Source organism: Lutjanus erythropterus, chromosome 13 (genome assembly GCF_056507025.1).
Source record: "Lutjanus erythropterus isolate fLutEry1 chromosome 13, fLutEry1.hap2, whole genome shotgun sequence".
In the NCBI taxonomy this organism is placed as follows: domain Eukaryota; kingdom Metazoa; phylum Chordata; class Actinopteri; order Lutjaniformes; family Lutjanidae; genus Lutjanus; species Lutjanus erythropterus.
The window spans coordinates 20,963,180-20,983,715 of NC_139329.1; the positions used below are offsets into that span (position 1 = coordinate 20,963,180).

Sequence of the window (20,536 nt, forward strand, 5' to 3'; positions counted from 1 at the left end):
TTTTCATCCACTTCTTACCATAAGTGTTTTCTATTTTGCATTAAAGAAAAGTGAAAATCAACAAAGATAAAAAAAAAAAAGAAAAAGAAAAATGTTATGGTGAGGTTAGAAAGGTGAGTTTGTAGATCCAGAATGAAAGGTTTACTGGAAAACATTTTTCTTACGTCCTCCATTTAACTTTCACTGCATTACAAAAGTGTCATGTACTCTGAGTATTGGAAAAAAAGTTGCCATTAAACATAAATTCTTGTTGCAAGCTAGTTGCATAAAAATGTACTTTTTATGAGACAACATAGATAAAACAAAAAGCTGAGTATCTGAGTAATCGTAGAAAAAGAAGACAGACAGAGGCAAAATGTTTACATCATGTTTGCATGGGACCTTTGACATCTGTCACATTTATGTTTTAACTAATGAGGCTTCCCAGACTGCATGTCTGTGGACCTGACTCCAAACCTTTTAAAGCAGTCTGTACACAGCTTATTGGCAGAATAAGACCATTAGCACATGCTGTTTACTTTTACAGTTTGCCACTTAAGATTGTTCAAACTTTTCTAACAGCCTTTATTGCAATATTTCGGTGTATTCTTCTCTGTCAATAGATGTCACCTGTCAGGATGTAAGTCTCATTAAAATCAAAGGATGCTGATGGTGTTATATAATGTGCTCAACAATTAAAAAAGGTTTGAAAAATATTTGACCCTTTGCTTTTGGTGATCGCTTAGCAAGCTTTGTTAGCAACATTTCCATCCAAAAGCACTTAGAACAAGAGCTTGCATGCAGATAAGCTTCAGATATGCGCTGTTTCATTTCAAGTTTTGATGACGATCCAACCAGATCCCATGAAACTGTAAATTGCTTTTGTTCTTTTACTTGTCCCAAAAATGGGGAAAGTACCTTTTGCAACAATGCCAAGTGGAAATATGTTGAAATGAACATGTGACTGTGATTATGTCGCCCAAATATAAATCAGTGGTAAATGTACAAACCCAAATTCGAAAAAGAGAATGCCAGGATTTGCAAAAACTTTTCAGCCTATATTCAATTGAATACAGTACAAAGAAAGATATTTAATGTTCAGACTGATTAACTAAATTGTTTTTTGCAAATATGCACTCATCCTGTATTTGGTGATTGCAACATGTTCCAAAGAAGTTTGGACAGGCGCATGTTTACCACTGTGATACATCATCTTTTCTTTTAACAACACTCAGTAAGCATTTGGCAACTGAGGACACTAATTGTTGAGCATTTGAAAGTAAAATTCTTTCTCATTTTTGCTTGATATACAACTTTAGGTTGTATAATAATCCTTGTTTTTCTGGATCCCTATAAAAACACAGACAGACTCTACAGGTGCTCCAGCTGGCATGTGGCTGATCTGTTAAAGATGGTCTGACAGCTGTGTCCCATCCCGTGCACACTTTGCAGGTCTACAGGTTTTTTTTTTAAGCTTTATAATTATAGTGACAATTCTTTATTCTTTATTACTGAGACAAAACTTTAGAGACACACTCATGCATGCTGCTTTAACATAAATGAAATGTGTTTTATGATTGTGGAGACACATGTGTGAACACCTCAGCCAAGCACAAGACACACATGCTGTTAACTTCAGTATTTACACTTCAGTGCAGATGGAAATTTTCACTTTGCATGGAAGAGTCTTAACTTGTATTTGTACATTTCAGCAACAAACTGTGTTTACCAAAAACAGTTTCCTAAAGTGTTCCAGAGCCCATGTAGTATCCTTTATACAATTATGTGGGTTTTTAATGTGGCTTTTAATGTGGGTTTTTAATGTGGCTTTTAATGCAGTGCCACCTGAGGGGTTAAAGGTCACGGGCATTCTGTGATGGTTTTCAGCCTTGCTCCTCACATGCAGAGATTCCCTGAATCTTTTAATGACATTATGGATTGTAGTGATGGAAGTGATGATTTCCTCTGAATGTGATAATAAAATGGCAAAAATTGTAGATTATTTAAATAATTTCAGCACAGCCACTATCAGGAAGTGTTTCTACACAAGGTAGAAAAATAAAATATATAAATATGTTATATTATTACATTACATTATCCCAACAATAGTCAAACCCAGAAAGATCTGTAATTTGTTCAAGGTAACAGTGCATTTCCTACACCTGTTAGTTGCCATATCAATAAAGACAACAACTCCCATGATCCCCCTACTACTTTCGATGTCATCCACCTATGTCTTTTGTTATTGTTTTAAAGTGAGACAGACATTTAGAAGCAGAATCTACATAGTGTGTGTTTAAAAATGCACTGTTTTCACTCCTTCCACTCAGTAGCTTTGGAATATTTTAACATCCTACAATTTCCATTGACAGTTTGATAAGAAAAATGACGTGTTACATGATACATGTTTGTGTTTGTTGCACAAATACGTGTTTGATCATCTACGATATTGGATATATTTTCTGAAAACATTTGTGTTTACTGGATTTTAATAAGACAGCTTGCTAAAATGCATACAGTACATCTATCATCCTGTATTCAAAAAGCCATTCTTATGAAAGAAACTGGCGTGCTGTACAAACGGATTGATGATTCATTGATTCATTGTAGGCTTTGATGTTTAGTTTCTCACTTTATGTAGTTCTTGGTAATGTACTTAATTTTTTTATAGCTTATTATTAAAAGCCCCAAGGCTCCATGGATGCCGTGACACACATGTTGACTCATTCAGTTACTGAGTCACTTATTCAGCATGTTACACACACACACACACACACACACACACACAAGGGGAGGCCACAGTTTCATAGCTGAAGGGTTTTTTCATGTTAAATCATTTTATGAATTGCTAGATTGTAACAGTTCAAGTGCAAAATGCAAAGTTTCAGTTTCATTCGACTGTTTCCTGCTCAGAGCCTTGGGCAAAAGACATGAAAAAGGTAAATTAAACAGCCCATTTTTTTTTTTTTTGAGGTAAAGATGAGAACACTGCAATATCCAGGGTTAGTTATGCATCTTTATTGTGTGTGTACCGAAATGTGTATACTATACTAATTTTAAAGGGACAGTTCACCCCGAAAACAAAAGTACATATTTTCCTCTTGCCTGTAGTGCTATTTATCCATTGCTGTGGTGTGAGATGCTAAGGTTTGGGATGCTAAGTTTTGCAAAATTGAAAAATTCAACATCATAGTCTCTTTCCAGAAATTATGACTTGGTTGTTGTGAGCAGTTTCATGTAGGGACTACTTTATTTCTAGTAGAAAGATGTAGTTCAGGTGGATTCTACTGCACCACAAGCCGAGTGCCATTTATCTCCACTCTATTCTAGACAAGGACATCTCCACAGCTAATTCCTCCAAAACTCACACTGAAACAGTATAGAAAAATAAATACCAATACAGGCCAGAGGAAAAATACGTATTTTTGATTTTGGGGGGAACTGTCACTTTAAGTTAAAAACAAAACCAGGAAAAGACCAAATTGTGTCTATCTGTGTATTGTTCCATGGAAAGTAACTTTGATCTGTGTATTCTTTTCATGATTTATAGACTAATTGTTCGGTCAGGTGTCATAAAACAGTGAAAAATGTCAATCAAAGCCCAAGTTGGCGTCCTCAGATGTCTTGTTTTACCAACAGCCCAGAGCTATTGAGTTTACTGTCATAAAGGAGGCAAGAACACACAAAATATTTACATTTAAGGAGCTAAGGAGCTGAAAAAGTCAACTATCAAAACTGGCAATTAGTTTAATAATAGATTTATTATCGACTAATTATGACAACTCTATTGTTTATGATAAAAGAATATAAACCGCAGCCTCAAACTTTAACTTTGGGTATTACTGGGTTAAAACTTATTTTGAATAGCGAGTTTATTGCCTATACTAAATGTTTTTACAAGTCATTTAACTGTTAAATGTCTTGTGAAAGGACTATTGAGCACGCAGCACTGTGAACGTCTCTTCTTGTGTGATGTGTTTATATTGGCAGTGGCGGTGTTGAAGTGAGGCTCTTCATACTACGGCTCGTCAGAGGGCGGCTCTTTGACTCCTCTTTACGCATCATTATAAAGGCTTAACTCCCTCCCTCTGCGCGCTGTCCCGCTCCGCTGCGAGCCCTCAGTGTCTGGATCTGTGTGTTGTAGATAGATGGGCTAGATGCCACACGCCGTTAGCCAACAGGTTGCAAAGGTTCAAAGTTTGATTTTACTTAATTTTTTGCCGTTGTTCCTCTTCCTCTTCTTGTTTTTGGGGCTTTTTTTCTCCTCTGCTTGGATACTGTTGACTTAGGCATTGGATATGTGCACACAGGATGATGACAACCCCTTTCCTCCCCGTAGAAGTAAAATAAAATAGGCTTTCACACACACTGGATTTACTCCTGTCGTTCCATATGAAGAAGTCAAAAGTAAGTGGTTGATTTTGTTTGTGTTTTTTTACTTGAAAAAATGGAGTTTGCCTTGCGGCGTGACGCAGGACAGCAGGACACGCTATTTCTGCTGCTCGCTGGTAGTCAAACTTAACCAGAAGCCTTTAAGACTGCACACATTCATAAACAAATTCTTTTGAATGTAGTTTTTATAAAGACACACAGACTGGTTTGTAATAATTAACTGGCTCCAAGCTGTCCGGTGGCGTTTCCTTCACCGCGGAGTGGCTTATTCCCGAGCTTCTTGTGCTGGCAAGGTGTTAAACTTGCTTCCTATCCTCCGCAACGCAGCGTTTTCTAAATAATGCTCCATACCTGTGCAGAGTTTACACAGCCTGTCCCACATACACGTCCTCCTTATTTCGTTGGAAGAGCAGAGCTCCTGAAGCCTCCCCGATCAATAAGTTATATTGACGGCGCCTGTCTGGCACTTCACTGCGTCCACTTCTGAGAACAGATCGCACCTTGCGTAACTGCCACTTATTAAATAATTTATTTTAACTCAGTCTGTTTGTTCAATTTATTGTATTTGTAATCGTTTATTCAGTACAGGAAGGTAGACTTACTTTACACCTTTTTTACCTGCAGAACAGGGTTGATTTCTTTATGCAGACGTGCGTGAAGCCGAAGATGTAACTCACAGTTTCTTTCAGTGAGGACATGATTTCTAAATCGAGAAGAAGTTGCTTTTCTGAACATTTTCGGAGCGTGCAATTTGATTTTTATATATATATATATATATATATATATATATATAGTCTGATACGTACGTCATAAATTATCCACCTTTCTAAGCTGACATTAACCTTAAATGTGTCGATTAACCTGGTGTAAGTCAGGTTTGATGTGATGTCAGGGTGTCAGTCCGCTTTTCTAAATATATGTCTGTTTCTAATAATGGTTCTTGGCCCGAAACTGGCATTGATCCATCTAAGGAATTGAACTGTCTTTTCATTCACCGGCTGTCAGTTCAGGCAGCCCTTCAGGTTGTCCATCCGTCCGCTTCGCAGCGAGAGCAGCCGCTCTCCGTCTGTACGAGCGCTGCAGGGCCAGCTTAGCTCTCTGACTGCGAGCCCTGACACCATAATCTATGGCCTCTGACGTTCCTTTAAAGCCACTCGGTATTCAAAAGATTAAAAAAAAAAAAAAATCACACATTTCTACATTCCAACATCAGCTGTCATTTTAATCAGTGACTTCCTGTGCAAGGTAAGATCCTCTATCTATACCAGCAGGTGATCCCCTCAAGTCAACCAATTACTACTAAAAAGAAACACATTTTTCACTGTCTTTTAAGAAATGAGTGTGAGCTATGCAAAATGTAGGCAGGTTTAACCTGCATTACATCCTCCAGGCTGTTTGACAGAACTCTGCACACACCGGGTTTGTGACTAATCTCTGCTTCACTCTGCAGCTTGGCAGATAAATGTTCCCCAAAATCTCTGTATAGGTTAAAAAAAATAAAATAAACAAAAATGAAACATATTAATATTGATATAAGAGGGTGTGTGTGTGTGCAAGAGGGAATACAAGTCTTTGAAGTTTCCTGGAGGAAGGGTGGGCATCTCTACATCCTTGCTGCCATTAATCATATTCTGAGCAGAGTTTCCTTTATGCTTTTTTAATGAAGTTTTACAGTAAGTTGTGCCGCTGTGTGCCTGGCTTCATTAACAGACACCTTTCATCTTTTATTTACTGTCCTTGCCACGGCTCCTGGTGCTTCTCGCTGTCACGTAATCGCGTGTTGGAAATATGTAGATGATGTGTGCCAATTTCTATGTTAGTTGGCTGGAATTTGTTGTAAAATGCAAAAAAGACAATTTCAAGCTTTCCTCAAGGATGAACCAGTCTATTTATTCCTCTCATATGTCCACAGGGGCTTTGAAGGTAAAAATAGTTCATTTGTAGTGAATACATTACGGTACTGTCTTTGGTTTATGTAATACTGTAAGTTATAACCATGTAGAGCTGCAGCAAATGAATCAATTATCAATTTAATCACAGACTATTTTGATAATTGATTATTTGGTCTGAATAATTTTGGAAAGGTGGAATCTTTTTTCTGAACTAACTGCACCAGAAAGACAGTTTATTGTTGAGTCTCATTTCCAGGATGTCAAATAGTGATGTTTTAGATTGGCAAAGTATCCCAAACACGCAAAATAAGGAAAGGAAGTAAGGAAATAAGAATAAGGAAATACAGGCAGAGGACACAATCTCTGCAGATACAGACATCACACACACTTCTAGTGGGTCATATAAGGGACGATATAGAGGGATAATCTTTGAATTGATACATTGTTGTTATATTTCTTTAGCTAAATAAGAAAAAAAAAGTCAAAATTCTCTGATTCCAGCTTTTAAAATGTGAATATTTTTTTAGATTTTTTTAAATTCCTTTATGACAGTAGCTGAATATCTCTGGACTATGGAGAAACTTTGACGTTTGACAACATCATTTTAGCTTTGACTGATGTTTTTTACAGTTTTCTAACATTCTATGGATCAAATTAATAATCGATTTATTGAGAAAATAATAATTGGTTTGAGCAATTTACCCATGAATGAAATAAGTTGGATGCACTTTAATTCTTCGTTCTTTGACAAGATCTGGCACATGAGGTGTACACATGAGAGAAAGAGGGAAAGCGTGTCTAGACCTTCACACCCTCACAGTGCATTTGACACCAGAGGGAAGTGCTAGTTCTCTGATGCCTACACCGTGTTGCAGTTGCCCAAGTCTTTGAAGGTTTAGAGAGAACTCTTATGTCCTCCCTGAGCAGAGTCACAGATTAAGTGAGAGCAATTTTGCATTATTTACTGCTGATCTCTGTGATGATATACGGCTTGACTAGCTGAGGTATTTGTCCAGGTTACACATTTCCATCCAGGTGGAGCATTTAAGCACCGGGATGATTTAGACGCACACAGACTAATGGTCCAGCCGGTGGAGCTGAGCTCTAACACAGGCTGTAAATCCACAGGCCAACTGCTCACATAATGTAGGCCCAATTCGCCTCTGCTTTATTGTCATGGCCTCTGACCTGCAGAGGACCGGTGTGCAACATCAGAGCCCCCTGAGTAAACTAGATCATTGTTTTTGATTGATTGTCCATGAAATATTCATTATTTCAGATTGTGAAAGATGAAGGTGGGCGCAGAGCAGAAGGGGAGGCATGAAAAGAAAAGACAGGCCGCTCTGCATCAATAGATTTATGTCACGTATGTGTTCTGGGAGGCGTACAAAAAGTAGGCGTTGTGGCGAGGACGGCGCTGATGCATCAGATGTGTACACTCACAGCTGAATGGATCGATTGAGACACGTTTGATTCTAACAAGCATGTGTAGTTAAGACCGCTAAACAAGTGTGAGGTTAATGACTTGTTTTAATAGTTTCATAATGAGCTCATGTTAACAGCAGGAAAGGAAACACAAAACACGTAATTAGAGCTACCATGTTGCATGGTGTAAGATCACTCAGAGTAGAGTGAGGATACTGTTGAATCAAGCAACGACTTCCTTTAAGTGGATCTTCTCATTTGAAATCCACATTAAAACATTATTGAATCCATGTGGCATACCTATGGATAATCATTTCTGTCGCATTTGTAAACCACAGCTCCCAGCGGTGATTTATGACACCTTATCAGTGCCGAGAGGGGTGCTCTTCTCTCACTGCTGACATATACATCAGCAGCGGCTCGCATCATAGACGAATGCTCGTTTTTCAAAGCTGCATATCAATAGAGCCTATGACTCATGTTTTAATCACAGCTCATGCCTGGCTTCACAAGTTATTCACTTTGTGTTAAATGAGATCTGTCACCAACACGTTATTGTGTGTCAGCTTAACTGCTTGAATCGTAATGTTCCCTTAACCATGTAGAAATTCCAGTTGCCTTTGTTGTTTTAAGATTATTTGGCTGCATAAAATGAAATGACAAATTGATGCCTTGGATATGAAATAAATGTCTATAAAGTGCCAAAAATTGCGAAAGATGCTTATTACAATTTCCGAGATCCCAAAGTGAGTATTAGAATTGCTTCTTTTGTCCAACAGTCCAAAAGTAAAGACACTTCACTTACTGTCATAAATGACACAGAAAAGCAGCAAAATCTCACATTTTAAGGGTCATTGCACCTCAAAGTCAAAAATACATTGTCGAGGTCTGTGGATTGTCTTGAGTGATTTTTAGAAAGAGACACTGGTTTGAAATTTTAAGTACCACAAGCCAAGTCCCGTTTAGTCCCATTATAACTGAAAAAAGACAGACATCTCTAAAGCTGATAACTCTAGGTGGATAAATAGCACTACAGGCCAATGTAAAATTATTTTATGAACTAAGAGCTGTTTGACATTTTTGCTTGAAAAATGGCTGAAATTATTTATCAGACATCAAAATAACTGGCAACTAATTTTCTTTTCTTTCTTTCTTTTGAGATTTGTTGCTATATGTTATTGTGTGTCAGCTCAACTGTTTGAATTTTATTCTTCCCTAAATGTTCCAAATATAATAATGCATAAAATGAAACAAATAGATATCTTAGATAACTTTAGGGACACTGGGAAATTCTGATGAGCAGTCTTCACAATTTTTTGACATTTTATAGGCCAAATGATTAATCATTTAATCTTGAAAACAATTAGAGCACAAAGTGACATCGTCAAATTGTTTCTTTTGTCCAACCAGCAGTCCAAAGCCCAAAGACCCTTCGCCTACTATCATACATGACAAAAGACATGCAGCAAATCCTCACATTTCAGAGGATGGAACCAGCATTTTTTGTTTTTTTTACAGTTTTTCTTGAAAAATGACTGAAATAATTAATTGATTAATTGACCAAAATTGTTGATCAATCGGCTAATTGTTGCTCTAGATATCATACCACACGCTTTTCTCTGTAAATCACCAGTCCCTTAATTTAGACTTCCAGTTAAAGTCCTGTGAGTCGCTCTTTCGCCAGAATCATCAGTTCCGCTGTTTCTCTTTGATAATCAACCCACCAGAGGTTGTGTGGGGTTGCAGCAGTTCAGTCACATTGATTTCCAGGGTCACATGTTATTGGTAAAACTAAATTCATTTGATTTGGTTGTGCAACTTCCTTTCATGCATTCTGGGAGTGGACAAAATTAAGTAAGCAATTTGGAATATTTTAGAGGTTGAAATCCAGAAGAATTAGATCTCTAACAAACACTAGAATCCTGCCTCTAACAGCAGATATTCTCATCAAAATGACCAAAAATTCTAATTACAGGTCTTGTCTCTAATGAAAACAGGAGAACAGCCAACAGTTCAGCATCATAGTGGAAAAGCTAATTAGGAGCCACCCTTCCCTTTGCACACAAAGCTGGTGTTTGATCTTAGATTCAGGACTCTTGCCTCGTTTGCTCCGTTCAGGTCCTAACAGGACAAACTCACTACCCTTAAGAAACTGAGACTTTTTTGTTTGGAGAACACAAACCTCCAAAACCACAGTGGTACAGCATTTTATGACACTGATAAGGAAATTATTATATACGTCTAAATACTTTGCACTTTTCAAAAATAATTTTTCGAAGTCAGTGAGATACTGAAGAAAGACCATTTGTCAGGGAGGTTCACAGGGTAATCAATAGTTTTGTTTCTCAGATCCACGTTTACAAATCATAGAAAACACGCTCTACCAAACTCATGTTTTTCCAAGGTGTTAAGCAGAAAGTTCCTTAATTAGCTCTAAATATTTGTGCAATCATAGGTTTTCAAGAAGAGAGGATCCATAAAAGCAACAAAGGAAACTTGGTTTGAGTCAGATGATTTTCTTCTGTTTGATGAGTTATTTCTGCAACAGCAGACTTTCAGTTTGCAGATCCTGTCCAAGTCCTGCCCGCAGTCATTGGACTGCGTGTACCGTCTAACCCTGCCTTAAATGGGGTGTAACTTTGGGTGAAAAAGTCATTTGCAGGAATCGTGCTACCTGCAGATTGGCCTGTTTGTATATCGTGGTGCTTAGCTGCGTTTCATTTCTGTAACGTTTGGAATATAAGACCACAAAGAAGTTATCATTTGAAATGTGTCAGATGAGTTCACATGAGTGTTAATCTTTGTATGAGTGTTAGGTTTCACGGTGTAGCCATAAAGTCGGACAGGAGATACCAAACACACTTGAGGAAATCTGAGAATTTGAAAAACAATATTTATAGATCCAAAAATAACCATTTACCGCTACACACTGATCTGGTTTCACAGTTAGGCCGTCTCAACCTGATGTGCGAGTTCAAAATGAATGGTTGGATCGGTTCACAGGTTCACTAGACCTGGGTTCAGGCTTGCACAGTGAATAGGTGTCATGCTAACATTATGGGGGAAATCACTGCCACATGGCACATTGTTTGGGCGAAGTGTGAACCAGTGATATATTTATCAGAGACAAATACCAGCACGTTGCACACCAAGTTCTCATTTTCTCTCCTGTGAACTCTCAACACCGTGTCTCCAATCACACCCTAATTGTTACTTAGCAGGCAATTTCTAGACAATTTCTAACACTGTATTTGAGTCTAAAATGAATTTATGTTCTATGGCCTTGCATGATTAATGAGAAAATCCATAACTTTTCATGTCGATGTCCAGACACTGTTGATGGTAAATGTAGTCAATTAAAGCAGTAAATTGATCAATACATGCAACATTGGCTGAGAAAACGGAGGTCTTCTGTTGCAAAATCTGTAGTTCTTCCTACATCCAGTGATGTCACTGTGATGTGAAGTAAAATGGATCCATTTATCAAGATAATATTATCTTAATCGTGTTGCTAATTTATGTTAGTTTGTCAATGGGAATTCCCATTATGTGTTAGCATTGAGCTAAGGGACTAAGCACCATCATTCAGGAAAAGTAAAAGACAAGAATACTTAAGCAAATCAACTCTTCCACCCATAGCATTTATCATCAACACTGATTGGACATCTACAAGAAAAGTGTAGAATTTAAATCTCAATCAATTCTCACAACCCTTTAAAATGATCTGTTTCTGTATGTAGTAAAGACTAAACAAGCTAGAGATTTGATACTGAAACTGAAACTGGTGTAAAAGCGTGACAAACACCGAACAGTTGTCAAGAAAAAAAAGTCAACTGGTTGGTCCAGCTTGTCCATTGTAATCCTGTTTTTCTGTTTTATTTCACTGTAAATTTGGGTTTTGGTTTTGGGTTTCAATTCCTCATATAAAATAATGAACAATTATTATTTGCTGCTGCCCTAGCCAACACTTATTCTGACTTGAAATGTTGATTCTTCTCCATGTCCGCCACGGCTGCTCTGGATACAAACACAGCTTTGAAAGCAAGGCTTTACTGCAGATTTTCTAACTCACATTTGATTTGTAGCCCCCAAAGCCAGGTCCAATTTATTGCACTTGATTGATCTACACGTGCCATTTCTTTCTTTTATTGTCAGTGTATTTTCAGTGTGAATAAAAAGCAAGTGCTTCTCTTAAGGGGAATTTGATTGACTCACTGAGAGTGCAGAGACCGCAGCCACTAATGTCAGAAACCTGGCAACCACTTCAGCAGGTGCATCAAGTCTTCACTTAAATATTCTCCTCTGCTGTATTCTCTTATGGCATGAAGCAGAATATGACCATGTTGTATGCAGTGGTTCTGCTTTGCCGGAAGAGACACAAATGCATAATGTGAAGCAGTTCTGGACCCACAGTGCTGCTATATAATAATTTGTAATAATCTGAGTCCTCGTTGTCTCGTATGATCATGCTTGAGAATATTTTGAAAGCTTGAAGCCACATTTAGAGTTGCTTGTCAGTTTGGTTTTGTGCTCATTTCTCAGCTGCGGGTTGGGAAAATTCTTCTGCACTCTTGCAAAACTTTTTAAAAATCCACTGGATAATTTATGGCCTGTGACTCTGTTTTGTTGACATCTGAAGGATACAAGGTTTTGCAGAAAAGCCACAAGTATTTTCCGGGAGCTATAACCTTCACACCCTTTGTGTTGAAAGTTACTCGAAATGTTGAATTAAACTTTTCCACTGTCAGTCATTTGGCCATGCAAGGCAGCAGTAGATTCTGTGCTTGGATAATGTTACATTAGAGGCTGAGACCTGACAGATCTGAATTTAATATGCCCATCGAGGTTTACTTTGATTGTAGGGACTGTTTATATGGTTTTTCATCAGTTGTATAAAAGTGGTATTTTCAGTTGATTTGGCCTCACATCAGCAGCAGCCTGCTGTCAAATAAATGAAGACATATCTTCTGCTGGAGTCGATGACATCTGAAGAAAACTGTGATGTGATTTTTGGAATTCTCCCATCCAAAGAAACATAAAATTTAATTAGTATTATGTGTTGTGGTTGTGCTAAACTTGTGTATTCACGCCTCAGGTGCACGTGTGATTGGCATGTTGCCATCAACTCAAATATTAAACAGAAGCTTGAGGTCCCTGACACACGTGAGACCTCTGGATATTTTTACAAGGGCGAAGTCATCTCAAGCAATGAGCTATGCCAGTGTACATCTGACTCAGAACAGTTGCTGCTGGAGGGCACTTAGATGGGTTTGATTTGTCTCATGTTCGTAGAAATCTTCATGCCCAATAGTACATCTGCTTGTTTGGAAATGGCCGTTTCCACATGATCAGTTCTTCCTCGAGCTAGGATGAGAGGCCAGGAAGGAAAATTAATACAGAAACTGAGTGACTCATCTCCACTGTGCAAGAAACAATATAGAAGTCTATGTGGGTTTTGTCGTAACTGCATCGCTTTAAGCTTGAGATGTTGTGCAGTCAGCTAAAACTGTTCCTTGTTTCCTGTTACTTATGGGCTGTTGAAAGTAATTTTTGTCAGTTTCAGCATGACTGGTCTTATAGATTTGACAGGTTATTTCCTTAATATTGTCTGTTCATTTTCTGTGTTTCTGGAGTTTTACTTTGATGCTAACTTAAAAACCGAAATAACTGGTTATGAAACAGTCTCAATTCATTACTAATGCCTCTAAGTGTCCTCCATAAGTTAACGAGACCATCCGTGGCTATTTCTGTACAGTTGTTCTTTCTGCCTGCAGCCGGGTCGGATTCTCTGTGAACTCAGATTAAGCAAGCCTGCCAACAAAGTTATAATGAGTAGTATGTTAGACAGTTAAAAGGAAGCACAAGGAGATTTTCTTTAAGTTTTGGACATTATATTTTATGGTTATATTGTGGAAACACTGCCACTTTTGTCTACAGAGGCCTCCGAAATCAAGGAGGCCCACTGTAGGTCTACTGTAGTATTTAAGAAAGATGGAAGGAAAAAAAAACTAGCGTTAACATACTAAGGGAAATTAACATTGTGATAGTGGCAGTGTTATCTACTTACAGTCATGTATTTCCTCTGTGGAAATGAACACTCATGTGAATGTGAATGTGAAGGGATGTTCATTTAAATTGTCTTGAATTTGGATGTATCATCCAAGCCATATTTGATATGTGTCAAATTTTTCATGATATTTAGCATGACTTTTAAATAATAAATTTATTATCAACTGCTCTCATTCCAAGGCCAAGTTACTACTAATAAATATGCAGCATCTGGTTATACTTCAAAATAAAGCAGTTTGGTTTGGTTTCAGAAATCGTGGTTTGACCATTGGTTTGACACTCTCTAAATCTATGCGATGTGAAACCATCATTGGAAAAGTTGTGATTTTAATCAAAAACTGTCTGATCACAGATTCAGTAAAGAAGAGTTTGATGCCAGCTCTCACAACTGATAGATTTTAACACTATGGACATTATTTCAACTGTTCTAAAATGGTTCACCCAGCTGAATCTGAACTATATTTTTTGGTGTCTGTTGCACACTGAATTGTACAAATGTAAATATTTTTAGTCAGACAACTCACGTTTTGGAATGCTTATTCAGCAGCCCCTGTTGGGGCTTACAGGTGGATGCTGGGGTGGAGGTGGGGTAAAAAGAGCAGGCTGCAACACTGTGCGGGGCAGCAATGCTTGCAGCCAGAGGTGGAAATGGGAGGTTTAGCAGTTTAAATAGACCGCTAGATTGGAAGAGGGCGTTTGGTAGGTACTATCTAGAGTGAGGTATGTCACGTGCGATTGGCGATGCAGCTTGAGTTGTCTGCCTGAACTAGCTCACAGGCGTCGCCACATTTTGTAACTAAATCCTGCACTCTTCTTCCTACTATCTTTCAAGTTCGTGGCACATTCTTTCCCTTCCACTTGTACCCCATTTACAGTTGCAATGATTACAAAAAAAAAAAAAGAAAAGCAGAATCACGTTGCTGATCAGCAGTACTATTGTTTACGCCTTGTGCAATCAGAGCAAACACAGCATAATAGATTAATTGGATTTGAATAACTGGTCCACAGTGACATCAGGGTGACAGACATTACTGACCACAGTCATACATATTCAGGGACGAATCACAAGATCAGAGTTTTTTGTTTGTTTGTTTTTCTTTGAGACTTTGAGACTTCAAGTAGCTAATAATGATGCTATCAGAAATGAATTGAGAGGTCCAGATGGTGTAATGTGAGGGACATGTTTATGGCTGCAGGAGTCAATACATGTTTTAAGAGATAAATTTATTTAAAGGTCTAGTGTGTAAGATTTAGGGCTCTATTGGCATACTAGGAAAAGAAAATAATATTCAAATTTATGTTTTCATTAGTGTATAATCACCTGAAAATAAGCATCATGCTTTCCTTAAAATGTCCACAGGGGGTGTGGGTCAATGGCCATGTTTCTATTGGGGCTGGGACAATACGCTTTTCTACCAATTTGTATGTATTGCGATTCTTAAGTATTGCGATTTATCGCCATTTTGGTTTGCTTTTGTAACACTAGACCATGTTGAATTATTTAGCATATTTCCAAAAAATTGAGCTTGCTGTAGCTGGTGTGTGATGTCAGCAGTTATTAGTTCAATTCTGCAGAGCAGAGGAAACATGCCCTTAAAGTATGAGCACGCATGTCAGTTCCCCTCAGCACATCAATGGGAATTCCCATTATATGTTAGCATTAAGCTAATAGACCAAGCACTAGTTATTTACATATTTTCAAAAAATGATTCAGCAATCACAAAAATATGTTCAGTAGTATATAATACTAATTCCATAATACATCTATGACTCCCTGTTGAACTGCCATTTTTCAAAACGGACAAACCAAACAGTGGCTGTAGAGAGGGTCTTTAACATTTTTCACATGGTTTCACCTACAAGTTTGGAAAGGGAGGGTGAGGCGAGCAGTATTGAGTTGGTTGCAATCTACAACCCCACTGCTAGATGCTACTAAAAACTGGCCCTTGAAATATCTTTATACCATAATATTTTATTGTCCCTTTGTATATTGTTTATTCTATGTCCTATCATTCATCTGGACTGTGAACTGGAATAAAATTTAAATTGACTTTAAATTACAGCCCAGTAACTGCTTTAGAAGACGAGGTAGAAATTTAGCCAAGCTGTGGGTGACAACTTGTGAAGATAAAAGCCTGGCGGGTCATCCATAAGTGAATCTGATAAAAAGCATAGTTGCACAACTCAGCTTTCTTCCTTGTTGTCCAGGCCAAATTCCCCTCCTGCAGTTAGTGCATATTAACCAGATCTGTCTGCACAGTTATTTGTTGACACAGTGAGTTATGTGACTATATAAAGAGACTGTACAGGGAACATAAAATAGCGCTCTTCCTTTCCAAGGAAAACATCGGAGAACATGCAGTCATCAAGTGTATTTTATCATCATCCTCCCCCTTTCAAATTTGCTCTCAGTAGCGAGATCAGATTTCCTGCTGGACACCAACAGGACAACTTGATTGCAATCAAAGTCTCAGTAGTTCAAATCAACACGTCCTCTACAGAGGCAGCAATAAATCTGGATAAATTATGGCTGGGTTCATGAGTTTTTTACAAATGAAAGATGACAGTTTGGATGGTGAAAAGGGGATTGCCTGCCCACTGAAGTAACATGACAAGGGCTGTAATTCTTCAATCACACATTTGGACACTGGGCAAGTCTTAAGACAGTAATCTGATAAAGCCACTCAAACAACAAATGTCAAGAGAAATTCTTCTCTGAAACATGGCCTAACAACATTTCACTGAGCCAAAAGACACTTACTTTACTGGTCCAAGTATGAAATGGGAATCTCGTGTATTTTCCCCCAAATAGCAAAAATACCTCTGGCTTCAGTTTCCTCTATGTCTCTCCCATAGCTACATTTTTTTAGTTTTCACCATTAATACCTCTAATCATCTCCAGATTATGGACACTTTTGTCAGATTTGTTTAAAAGACCTCAACATTTGGTCCACATTCATTTTTGACACCCATTTTTAAGCACAAAGGGTGCTCACTCTGAGTTCCTCATGTCTAATGAGGCCCTGTCTCATTAGACATTGAGAAAGGCTGGTTTGTTCCTTGTTTTTCTTGACAGTACGTGCTCGGTCACTCACGCAACAAACTAAATTGTTTTCAGGTTGTATCTGTTGTCCAGAGAACCTGTATTTAGGTTTTAACTGTAGCTGTGTGGCAACTTGTTATTGTGACCACCGGTGCCATTAAGTGGTTTAATTTATCTCAGCCCACAGGGTCTCTGCCTGTCTGGCCATGTGTTGGTAATAGGATACATTTCTTCACACCTGCATTGCTTAACTCAGACAGAGGCACCAGTAGATTCACATCGCTTCCAAAAAGTATAATCTTTAGTATGCATTTCTCATTCCTTAATGCCTCACATTTGGTTTATTTCTCTGTCATTTGTTCATTTTTCACTCAACTCCCCTCAAGCATGTAGCCGTTTGCAAGTAGGGATGCACCGAGGCAATCTGCTGCATCAGGACTGGCTGGTTACTGACCTTATTAAGCATACAGTTTCTTCATCAGTGTCATTACAGAATTCTTTGCTGCTAGTTTAAATTACATTTATTCAGATTCAGCAGGCCACCAACACAGTTTTTAGCACCAAACAATCCCTATGACTGTATTCAAAACTTTTGAAGGGTACAATTAAACAAGGAGGTATGGACAAACATTTGCGAAGACCTGGAGAATTTGGTTTTACTCTGCACGCTCTGCTCTACCTGGAAAAAAAAGAAGACACTGATAGAAAATCTGTGCAGTATTGGACAATGTAAAAATGATAAGTATTGCTTTGTTAAGTGCTTGATTCTGATTGGTCACATATGACAGTTTAAGATCCAAACCATTGCTACGTAGGACAGACTGTTGCTATGGAAACAGCTCTGACTGCAATTACTGTCGTCGTTTTTTGCAATAATGACCCCCTCACTGTATGTCATCCCTTACATAACCATCAAAAGGAATATTAGGAATATTAGCTCGGATCTGACCGTTACCTTCAGGTGTACTTCTCTACTTCAACCTGTTGGTCTGTAAGCAACACCAGGGCTGCCATCCCGACGTGGTGAATGGACAACGTGCTAAAAAATTAGCTGCACTGGCTCGCTAACAGTGTTCATGTAGTTATCAATGCAGAGAAGCAGCTGGCAATACAAAATAATTGAATAAAAAAGTTTCCCATCTCTGGATGTAACGTAATGTAGTATTTTTCCTGTATGCCTCTACATTGTGTAACGTTGGACAGCCAATCACCAGCATTATTAGATCTTGGTACAAGCATGCTACACGCTTATTGGCTCACTGACACTGATGACATTTACTCCTTAGGTGTTAAAATTTGGTTTGGGAGTTTGGTACTCAGCCCCAAGTATAATGTAGCTGTTTGACCACATTAAGTGGATTGGGTATCCAGATCCACACGAAATACAGTTTCTTCAGTGTCAGTATAAAGTTACATTCAGAACCGCGCCTGGCTGTTGACTTAATTCGTAACAGCTGTTTTCAGGGTTATTCAACTGAGAAAAAGAGGAGTATCATTATCATTACTTAACACTTAGACGGTTTTGTATTGTAAGAGAAAAATTACCTTTTTTTTTTTGCATCACTGTTTTCTAGTAGCGGTCAAGTTAAACAGCAGTAAATATCCCCTAAAACCCAAGAATCAGCTAGATAGTGGTTGTTGTTTCAAGCCACACATTGCTGCTAATGTTGACAGACACTTCTTTTGTAAACAATAATTACCACATTCATTTGGAGATAATACTAATGTGGAACAGTCATTTCCACCAAGAGGTGCCTCTTAAGCCACTGCACAACCAATTTGATAATATATTTGTCTGTGTGCTCTCTATTACCTTGAAGTGTATTTTGTTAGTGGCAGCAGCTCAGCAGCTGTAAGTGAACCTCAGCAGACAGCAGGAGCAGCAGACTGAACGTTCTCAGATGCTAATTTGATTTACACATGAAGTAAGTGAGCTGTAGTCGCTTGAAAATATGGTGCATTTCAAGTTTTTGTGTCAAGGCTTTGTTATTTTAGCTTCTTTGATCATCTGGAAATACATTTAACAAGTCATAACAATTTGCATAATCACAGTAATGGATTTGGTGATAAGAACAGTCTTGTTCCAGGTCATGTTTGACTCATTTCAAGCTCAGCACAAAAGCCTTATAAGACAGTTAAAGAGCTATTCTAGTTAGTCTTATCTTTGGGGATTATTTGGCTTTTGTTTCCTGAGTCCTGAGGTGTTTTTTCTTTGCAGTTTATTAATTTAGTTGTTAAATATTGACATGTGAATGTGACTCCTTCCTCATGGCCTGTTCATTCTTCACAGTGTGGTGGCGTGGAGGAAGAACGATTGTTTGTTGTTGAACATTCAACAAACGATAAAATACAATAGTAAAATATACAATATACATATTATATGCATATATATATGTAAATATATATATATATATATATATATATATATATATATATATATATATATATATATAAATTAGCTAATAAGTAATCAGCATGAAGCAGTAAAAAAAACTTTGTAGCATGTGCGAAGTACTGACTGATCTAAAACTGAATATAAAAACATCTGAAATAAATATTCATCATCAACATTTCAGTGATCAGAGGACATTGATCGTGACTGGGGACAGAGTGGTAATGCTAAACACTGGTTCTCACTTACATTACACAAAGCAAGTAAGTTATTGTGGGATATTACTTTGTTTTGGGAAAAAAACACAAAAGCAAGGCAAAAAGCCACCAACAAAATCAGATCAAGGAGCCAAAAACAAACTATGAATGAAGCATTAATTCAAAACCCATGGTCAACTTTACCCATGATCAACTCGAGAACATCTGGACAAAAGCAGCAGCCTGGTATTTTCCGTGCCTTTATCATCTGCCCTGTTTTAATCCACATTATGAAACATGGGAACTCGTATCACATGGCAAAAATACAAAACAATGATCTAGACAAAAGATTAGGATAAAATATCCATCTCTCGAACGAAACAGGCTGCATGTTGCTATGGCGGACTAATGTCATGCAAGGTCCTGTGTTCCGCTTTTATGAGATTATGTGGTTAAGAGGGCCACGAGGCCGGCGGTCTGGAGAGCCTGTTCAGCTAATGATACCATGGGTTCAAAGTGGTGGTGGAAAATGAGACGAGGGTAATCATCCCCGGCATCAACAGGATGAGGGAGAGCAGGCTCACAGGCCTTGAGAGCCGTAATGCACCTGACAGTGATGGACAAGAGGGCTTTAGCTTGGAGGGTTGCACCTGACCGTTCGACTCTTTTGGTTTAATAACAGCTGGTTCTGCTGCCGTTAGAATAAAAGTGGTTTATTTGCCTTATTATATAAACGGGGACCATTTTCAGCATGGGAAATAATTTCATTCCCTGTCAGTGCCGCTGCAACTTCAGCCTCATAAGGTCACTCAGAGAGTGTCAGTGAAACATCCAAATGAGTAAGCTGAAGTCATGTTGCTTTTCTCTCTGAAGTCTTGTTGTTTATTGATATGTTTGGCCCGGGCTGTGTTTTGGGAGTCCATTAGCATTTGTGGAACTTGTAGAAACAAGATCTGTTTGTTTTTGCTCGGGTATTGTTTAACCAAGATGTTTTCCCATTTATTTCCTCATTGAAATAATACAGCTCACGATAAGATGAAAAGTATTGCTCAATTGTGCGTCTTGTTGGCAGCATAGTGTGAAGATGGTTAAATATAAAGAAATACATTTAATACTTTTAGTCTTTTAATAACACGCTGCATTTTGT

General features: G+C 38.1%; 1 protein-coding gene across 2 annotated transcripts in view; it reads left to right on the top strand.

The window, feature by feature from the left end:
- The first annotated feature begins 4,082 nt into the window (after window positions 1-4,082).
- kitlga (kit ligand a) overlaps window positions 4,083-20,536 on the top strand; it is a 32,843-nt gene continuing 16,389 nt past the window's right edge. For both annotated transcript variants that reach the window (XM_084734011.1, XM_084734012.1), the window contains exon 1: window positions 4,083-4,386. In XM_084734011.1, the coding sequence (XP_084590137.1) occupies window positions 4,372-4,386 (15 nt within the window). In that variant the 5' untranslated portion in view covers window positions 4,083-4,371. The remainder of the gene's footprint in view (window positions 4,387-20,536) is intronic.